This window comes from Triticum dicoccoides, chromosome 6A (assembly GCF_002162155.2).
Source record: "Triticum dicoccoides isolate Atlit2015 ecotype Zavitan chromosome 6A, WEW_v2.0, whole genome shotgun sequence".
NCBI classification, from domain to species: Eukaryota; Viridiplantae; Streptophyta; class Magnoliopsida; order Poales; family Poaceae; genus Triticum; species Triticum dicoccoides.
The window spans coordinates 583574667-583583662 of NC_041390.1; the positions used below are offsets into that span (position 1 = coordinate 583574667).

At 49.1% G+C, this 8996-nt stretch overlaps 1 protein-coding gene across 1 annotated transcript; it reads left to right on the forward strand.

The window, feature by feature from the left end:
* Positions 1-3913: 3913 nt before the first annotated feature.
* On the forward strand, positions 3914-5583 carry LOC119318143 (ribonuclease 1-like). The gene is made up of 3 exons (XM_037592661.1): positions 3914-4171; positions 4269-4424; positions 5011-5583. The coding sequence occupies exons 1-3, from the start codon at positions 4067-4069 to the stop codon at positions 5434-5436; spliced, it is 687 nt and encodes a 228-aa protein (XP_037448558.1). The 5' UTR covers positions 3914-4066; the 3' UTR covers positions 5437-5583.
* The last annotated feature ends 3413 nt before the right edge of the window (positions 5584-8996 follow it).

Here is an 8996-nt window from a genome sequence, read left to right on the forward strand (position 1 = left end):
GAGGCTAGTCACCGAGGGTAGCTATCAGGTTGGAGCAGGGGAGGTGGCGGTTTAGCTCAGAAGGGAAGTCTAGTTGCGTTCAGGATGGAAAAAAATCAAGGTAACATTAGCGGGCTTTGTGGGTCACATGGGAACTCGTGGATCATGCTCAATTTTTGTTCCAAGATGGATGTAGTCAGCACTAGGTGCAAACCTCATCTTGTGGGTTCCCATCTAGACATGGTTAAGGAGGGTTTGTTTGTTGAGATGGACGTAGCTAAGGATACCCCACACACCTCAGAGGGGATTTGCTAGATAGGCCTTAAGGAGATATGGAGTTTCTACACCTGGGCTCAAATACTCCTGGTGTGAACAGTAAGATAAAAAAATAGGAAAATATTTTTAAAAGTTCTGATTTTTTGTGGCATACTTTAAGTAATGTTTGTTGTGCATGAAAAATTTCATCATGAAATAACATTGTTGGAAGGCGTGATAAAAAAACAAAATCATAAAAAAAATCTACTTTTTTGGATTTACTGTTCGCATTAGGAGCATTTCAGCTCGGGTGTAGAAAGATACTTCCGGGCCTTAATCCATTTTTTCAAGAAAATCTCTCAAATATAACTTATAAGAGCTTTGCGAGAGATGCCCTTACCGTACACAAAAAATGGATCAAACAAGAACTATCTAAGTGCATATGCTGGCTAATAAAACAAGCATAGTGGCGGAGTGGGGACTAGAGCGAGAGGCGGATGCGTGAAAATGACGCGTTGGTCTTCTTTGATGTTTGAAATGTGAACACCGGCGGCTCCTCCGAAGTCTGTTTTTCTTTTCAGTGTGCTCACAAAGCTAGTTCAGTACTCCATTGGCGCGTTATTGTGACACGTATTTTCATTTTGTCCTCACGGTGGCAAAGCATCTCTGAACTGTCCTGGAATATCCCTACGAAAAGGTTCCTCTCATGTGCCACAAGTTCATGATTAGGTCCCCGTCAATAATCAGTCCTTCCTGGAATCAAACGTGTATCGTTAGTTTATTAATTAGAGAGAACTCGTTCCGTCCCGAATTAAAAAGTCCTTCTACACTTCAATAGTTTATTCAGTGGTGCTGTATTTTATGACTTTGTATGTTGATCAAGCAGACTGAACGCCATATTTCTGGCCGCAAATAGAGTGCATCAAGCAGCCGCCGGCCATTGGATCATTAAGACCTTGCGACGAACTAAGCATAACTACGTTGGTTAGGCTATTCACCGTGCAGCCTGTCCATCTGGATTTAAGTCGTAAATCACGGATGCTTGCTTTCCTTGTTTATTTATTTATGTTAGACTCATTATTCTTCTATAATTGTGTATTTGTCACCTAAGAGCATCTACCGCAACTATGCGCAAATTCGGCCCCTCAAACACCCGCGGACGTGCCTGCACGCGTCCGTGGGCACTGATCGGGCACCCCTAAATAACGTAATTCACATCCGGACATCTCAATTATTATATCTTAAATCCATACAAACTCATGCAATTATTAGATAGAACTCGTTCCGCCCTAAATTATAGAAAAAGACTTTCGTTCCGTTTTATAAATATAAAGTAAACCACCACAACAGCCTCCGTCCCGAATTAAACTTCTTCTACACGTCAATAGTTTATTTAGTCGTGCTGTATATTATGACTTTGTATGATGATCAAGCTAACTTAACGCCATATTTCCGGCCGCAAATGGAGTGCATCAAGCAGTCGCTGGCCATTGTGGATCAAGTCCATTTCTAACCTATCCCTTATAACTGGTTAGAGGAGTAAAAATACGGTTTTACTTTTTAACCGGAACCTAGCCAATCCCTTATCCGTCGTAAGGGAGTAAAATTTTACTCCTCTTCCTAAAAATCTCCTTATCTTTATTCCACCGCGCGGCGGCTGAGTAAAAAACGGCGCCTCTCATCCAGCCTCTTGTGTCGTATCTGTGCCAGTGCCGCCCCTCCCACCCCTCGCCGGTGCCCGCCCGCCGCCAGGGACGCGCAGTAGGCTTCGTCGTTGTCCCCTACCGCTTGGATTTGCGCCGCCTCGTCCCATGGGTGGCAAAAAAAACCAGTGGATCTGCGGCCGCTGCCGCTGCCGCCGCCGGATTTGGCTATTCCGGCAGGCGACGACCGCGCCTTACCATGGATTGGCCGGGAAGCAGACCGCACAGCCACGACGACGCCTCCGAGCCACATGTAGGTACCAGTTCCTCCTCTAGCCACTCAAATCTCTTTCGTGGGAGGTTCACTAGCAAATACACGCCCGGCCGTTGCCTGAGCTCGGCGCTGGCGCAGCGGCTCGCCGATGCCGGTTATACAGTGCGACGGCTGCACACGGAAGGTGGTGCGCCGAGTTTCTACCACGCCGCAACACCCCGAATGTGTGTTCTTCAAGTGCACAAATAATGGGGTATGTGCATGTTTTGATTCGATTGTTCACCGGATTCGACACAATTTCAGTAGCTCACCTATGGGCTTGTTTGCTCATCTATGTGTGTAGGATGGACATAAGTTTTGGTACTGGGAAGAAGAATACATCGATATTGATAGCATGAAAATCGATAAATTTTGTGCGCTCGTTGCTAGAGATGAGATTAGAGATGAGACTAGAAATGAGATAAGATGCGAAGCAACGTCTACTTCTTTAGAATCGAAGAAGAAAAAAGTGGTGAAACTCAAGAATTCGCAGATCAACAATGAAGACATAGAGAAAATATTAATTCAACTAGTGGGAGCAGTTAGGGGAATTGGATATCTTCTAAAATGTCTAATTGTGGTTCTTATTTTCTTTGGTCTTACTCTCATGACGAAGAATTGGTGAATTATGTACTCCAATGTAAAAAGAAAGGGAATCTATTTGGATGGCCGAATATATGATGAAATGGACTTTTTTTTACTCCACTCAGTTTAGGGGATTGGCTTGAAACGGCCAAACTTAGTGAAGTAAATTTGCTTCACTAAGGTTTATTCCGCTGTTTTACTCCTCAATTTTTATGGGATCAGTTAGAAATACCCTAAGACCTTGCGACAACTAAGCATAACTCCGTTGGTTAGGCTATTTACCGTGGAGCCTGTCCATCTGGATTTAAGTCGTAAATCATGGGTGCTTGCTTTCCTTATTTATTTATTTAGGTGGACTCATTATTCTGTTATAGTGGTGTATTTGTCACCTAAGAGCTGTATGTGGCGACCTTGATAATCTGAAGATCTGCTAGCCTATTTTCTACTCATATGGATAAGGTATGCATACATACCTGCAAAGGAATGCATATGCTTAACCTTGTCTCCCACCCGCATGTGACGGGGACTTCATTTCTTCTCGCCTATTCTAGTATGTAAAAACTTTTTCTTTGAAATATATCTAGGTCGGGAGCCTTTCCTTGTTGACAGTTTCAAAAAAAGAATGCATCTGCTTGCATATATGTGAGCACATGTGCCTGTGTTTTCAAATAAAACTCTACGAGTTTTGTTGCAAGAAAGGAAGACGGAATCGCCATCAATCATGTACCTCAACGTAGGTTTGGCATTGACCGGGTGAGGGGTGATTGATGGAGTGAAGGAGCCGCAGAGTCGGCACGCCACGTACCTGCACGGACCACACCAGAGGTAGGCTTGCCGTTGGCTCACCTCTTTCTTGTTTCCCACCGTGACAAGCACCCCATCACCGGCAACAGCAACAGCACGCCGCTGCCGGCGGTATGAACGCCCCTCCCTAATTTACACAGCGCAGCAGCAGCTCTGCTACCCCCTCCTCCTCCTCAGGTCCCTATCCGCATCAACCAACCACACACGGCCCAAGCAACAAAGTTCGGGGCCGGTCGCTGTCGAGCCCACCGTGCCGCGCGCACACGCTTCTATCCATCCCTGGCACGCGCGGGCCAAAAGGAGCAAGCAATTAACCCCGCGCTCCCAATGGAATATGCCCGTGTCGTTCGTTGGCCCGCCGTCGACGCGGGCGGCATCCACACCTGCCTAAAGCGGCCTATAAATCCATCCTTCCATTCCCCAAGAACCATCAAACCCACACAGATAGCTCTGTAGCGAGTCCCAAAGAGATCGATCCAAGCAAGCCATGATGAGATCCTGCCTCTCCCTCGCCCTCCTCGTCGCCCTGAGCGCCGCCGGGTGCGCCGCGGCGCAGGCGGCGGACTACGACTTCTTCTACCTCGTGCTGCAGGTCAGTCAGTGCGCCCGGCCGGCGAGTCCGGTTCGTCGTCGATTGGTTTGTATGTGTGTTGGTTGCTGATGGTTCGTGCTCCTATGTGTGCGTGCAGTGGCCGGGGTCGTACTGCGACACGAAGCAGAGCTGCTGCTACCCGCGGTCGGGGAAGCCGGCGGCGGACTTCGGGATCCACGGCCTCTGGCCCAACCGCGACGACGGCTCCTACCCGCAGAACTGCAACCCCGCCAACGCCTTCGATCCCTCCAAGGTCAGTCGCTCACACCTTGTTGCCAGCGCCACTAGTAATTCATCTTAATTGTCTCTGATCGCAAAGAACAAAATCCAATGTGACTTCGCTTGAGAGGGACAGCGAAGAAACCGGAACCCCTGCTTTGCTAGTTTGGTACCACACCACACGGCACGATCCCCCCTCTCATTTGATTGCACATTTCAATATTTCATACCCAACACTCAACTTATTTTCCGGTGCTATTTCTTGAAATAAATTCATGCGGATCTTTTTCTAATAAATGCATGCAGGATTTATTTTTGTCCGAAATCAATGCCTTATCATATAGATAGACTGAAAACATTCCAAAGTCGACGCTGCATGTGATTGAATAAATTTATTTCTGGTGCCATTTGTCCAATAAATTTAAATCTTTCCAAAATCAACGCCTTTTATTATTGTAATACTTTTTTTATCCTGAAAAGCTTGTCTTACATTTGTCTAGATACAAATGTATTTAGACACCTTTAATATATTGAAAGCAATCCAAAAACAGAGTGTCCAGCAAATGAACTGCGGAGCAGCGAGTGATCTGCGAGAAATAACTCTCTAATTTCACGTGCAGGTGAGCGACCTGCTGAGCAGCCTGCGCACGGAGTGGCCGACGCTGGCGTGCCCGACGAGCGACGGCCTCCAGTTCTGGGCGCACGAGTGGGAGAAGCACGGCACCTGCGCGCAGAACCTCTTCAACGAGCACGGCTACTTCCAGACGGCGCTCCACCTCCGCGACCAGCTCCGCGTCCTCGACGCCCTCACCGCCGCGGGCGTCTCCCCCGACGGCGGCTACTACACGCTGAGCGCCATCAAGGGCGCCATCCAGCAGGGGACCGGGTTCGAGCCCTTCGTTGAGTGCAACCGCGACGAGTCCGGCAACAGCCAGCTCTACCAGCTCTACTTCTGCGTCGACGCCAACGCCTCGGGCTTCGTCGAGTGCCCCGTCCAGCCCGGCGGCAGGCCCTGCGGCAACAGGGTCGAGTTCCCGACCTTCTGATGCGCCCATTTCCTTTTCCCCTCAAAGTTCAAAGGCTCGTGATGTTAATGAAGACAAATGTATATCTTGAAATGGTGTAAACATGTGGAGGGAGCCGATTGTTATTTCATATTCAGATAAACAAGGAGCAATACTCTCTTTTTTTGTCATAAAATTCGGTTTAGGATGCACATGCAGCCTCTGATTGCTTGCTTGAGAGTGCACTTACAAGACATGGCGACATATGATCCTGACACAATCAACGGTCGATATTATTTTCCATATATATGCCACAGTGATTTTCAAGTAGGATTCACTGATTCACTCTAGTCTTCACATGAAAATCAACAAAGATCGGTTAGTTGCACTTCGCTCTCAATGTGCTTGGCTCGGACAAAAACAAATGCAATGCTGGTTATATAGGTACTAACAACTACATATATGGTACAATACCAGTACTAAACAGATCAAGCCTTGATTGTGGAAGGCAGAGCTAACTGCAGCTTAGATGATGTAGATGTTTCTATGCTTTGTAGGAACAAACTCGTCACACTTGAATAATGAAATCCCTTTTAACCACTACCGGAATCGCACCCTATGCCCGTCGGCATAGCCCTGAAAGGCCGTCGGGACAGGCCTATGCCGACGGCACCCGTCGGCATAGGGCCGTCGGCAACATATCCGTCGGCGTAGCCAGGAATGCCGTCGGCATAGAAAGGCCGTCGGCATAGGACCTATCCCGACGGCGTCCGTACATCTATGCCGACGGCCTCGGCCGTCGGCAACGTTATCGTCTAACGGCGGTCGCCGTCAAGTGCTGACCAATGCTTGCTCGCCACGTGGCAGGTCTGTGCCGACGGTCTGGCCGTCGGCATAGCTGTCGGCTTAGGTTGAAACTATGCCGACGGCTAGACCGTCGGCATAGACCTGCCACGTGGCAGCCACTGGGAGCTCCTGGAGCAGGCCTATGCCGACGGCTTACCCGTCGGCTTAGTCTGAAACTATGCCGACGGCTATGCCATCGGCATAGGCCTGCCACGTGGCAGCCACTGGGAGCTCCTGGAGCAGGCCTATGCCGACGGCTTAGCCGTCGGCTTAGTTTGAAACTATGCCGACGGCTAAGCCGTCGGCATAGGCCTGCCACGTGGCAGCCACTGGGAGCTCACGGCAGCTCTATGCCGACGGCCTAGCCGTCGGCATAGTTTCTGTCTGTTTTTTTTTTCTTTTTTCTGTTTTGTTTCAGCTCAATTCATTTGAATATATATAGCACACAACAAATATATGCATCACATAACAGCTGGCCCAGCAGCATCACAGAACAAATTCATCATCACACATCATAAGAAGCATCGCAAAGCATAAACATATAAGTATCATCACCACCAAGCATAAGAATCTCATAAACAACAATAAGAAACATCACAAGCATATAAGTATCATCACCACCAAGACCGCCACAATGTGACCCAAAGGCTTAAGTGCCAGGACGTCGAGCACCACGGAGGTCGTCACCGCCAAGACCGCCGAAGCCCAGGTCGTCACTGCTAGCGGCAGCGCTACCGCCAAGACCGCCTCCTCCTCCGCCTCCGCCTCCGTGGATCGGAGTGGTCGGACTCCGTGTCTCCGGAGTGCTGCGAAGACCACCGCCAATGGTAGATCCACCTGTTCCCTAGATGTTGAAAAGACAAATGCACGGGATATATGACTGTGTTGAAAGGCATGACATGCTTTGGGTGAATAGATTGGGGATGAACTAACCGGCGAGGGGCCAGCGGTCTATGCCACAAACTCCTCAAAGCTCATCAGCACTGGTTGTGCTGGAGGGAACTGAGGACACCTGCCGGCCGCCATATCCTGAAAAGCCTGCTGCATCTGGCTATCCCTCTGCACTTGGTGTTCATAAAGCCTCTGATGCCACGCCATGGTCTCCTGGCGTGTGTACTCCATGTAGGCCTACGGTATGACATGATGGAACTCATAAAACTACTAAATGCGGAAAATGAAGTGAGAAATGAAGATAAGAGGGAAAATACTTACAGATTGTTGCTCCTGAAAGAGGTACTGTGTACTAGTCACTGGCTGGCTCGTGCGCTGGCTCAGGCTCGGGTCGATCCGACGAAGCTGTGTGTAGGAGATACTAGGAGTGATCACAGCATTGAGAACCTCCTCCCGACCGTGCTCCTTGGGCCCCATCCTCACCACCGCCATGTCATCCAGAGGCGCCGCAATGGGGTCAGGTGTGTCAGGATGTAACTCCAGATACGCTTCGGAGTAGGCCTTCTTCCTCTCTGCGGTCTTCTTGCCATAGTACTTGGGCTCGCCAGGCTTGGGCTCCTTCCGCGTATGGGCGATCTCCCACGCCTGCATGTGTGAGAGTGGCCGCTTCAGTTTCTCCTCCTGCACCACCAAACAGAGGTTAGTCATACATAAGAAAGTGATGGTAAATAGAAGAAGAAGAATGTTTAATGGGGTTAGTCATACATTAATTGCCTTGTGGAGATAGTGGTTTCGGTTTCCCTGAGCATGTACTCCCTCCGTCCCTCGGTTAGCCTTATTTTTGGTTCTCATAGCCGCCCAGGCTCCAGCCTCATCACACCAAAGATCCACCAGTGCCGCCCAGGACTCGTCTTTTCCATAACACCAATTTGGACACACCTACATAATAAAAGCATAATGGCATGTAGGTGTGTCCAAATTGGTGTTATGGAAGCATAAAGCATAAAGCATAATGTACCACAAGGTAATGAAAGCATAATATATGAAAGCATAATGAAAAATCTTTTATACTTACCGCCAAGAACTCGGGCCTCTCCAAGGTAATGCCCATCCTCCGCGCTTCTTCCTTGGTCATCTTCACACCAAGATAGTCGTGGTAGTATGTGGAGATGGCCACATAGCGCACCTCGTACTGCATCTGGTGGGCCTTCTTCTTGCATTGGCGCAACACAATCTGGTCCGCTCTAGCCCTATGCTCCGGAAGAACTCGATAGAATTTCTACAATCATGCATGAAACAAGAATGGGAGAAGCCATGAGTTAAATCATTCATGAAACTAGAATGGACTTGTGCTTCTGAAGAGAACTCACCCAGAAAGTAGTGATCACGGCCTTGGCATGGGTCTCATGGTCCGCGTGACGGGCCGCTTCCCAGTGGTCCCAGCTCGTGGCCAAAACCCGATGGTCCGGCTGCCTGACTGGATCAGGACAGTACAACCCCGGCCAATATAACTTCAGCAAGACGGTGATGAGGCTGTTGGGAATACGGACCCCTTTATAATATATCCAGTTGCTGCAAAAGAATGAACTATTAGCATGTCACAAGAAAAATAAATAACAACCGGAATAAGCATGTGACAAGCAACATAATGAACCACTTACTCTTTTCCCATGGGCTCAATGAGCCACTTCTGCTCCTCAGTAGCAGGAACCTGCTTTGGTAGCTTTGCGTTGCCACGCACCCACCCCTTCGTGTCAACCCCCTTCCCGTCACCACCATCATCCCCGCCACCACCCTCCTCCTCGCCTGCCTCCCCCTCCCCAACCTCTTCCCCAACCTCCTCCTCCTCCTCCTCCTCCTCGCCT

Excerpts from the sequence above, each read along its gene's own strand:
- LOC119318143 (XM_037592661.1), top strand. The coding sequence starts at position 4,067 with ATGATGAGATCCTGCCTCTCCCTCGCCCTCCTCGTCGCCCTGAGCGCC. Across the intron at positions 4,172-4,268 it reads TCTTCTACCTCGTGCTGCAG|TGGCCGGGGTCGTACTGCGA; the intron begins GTCAGTCAGTGC and ends GTGTGCGTGCAG. Across the intron at positions 4,425-5,010 it reads ACGCCTTCGATCCCTCCAAG|GTGAGCGACCTGCTGAGCAG; the intron begins GTCAGTCGCTCA and ends TTTCACGTGCAG.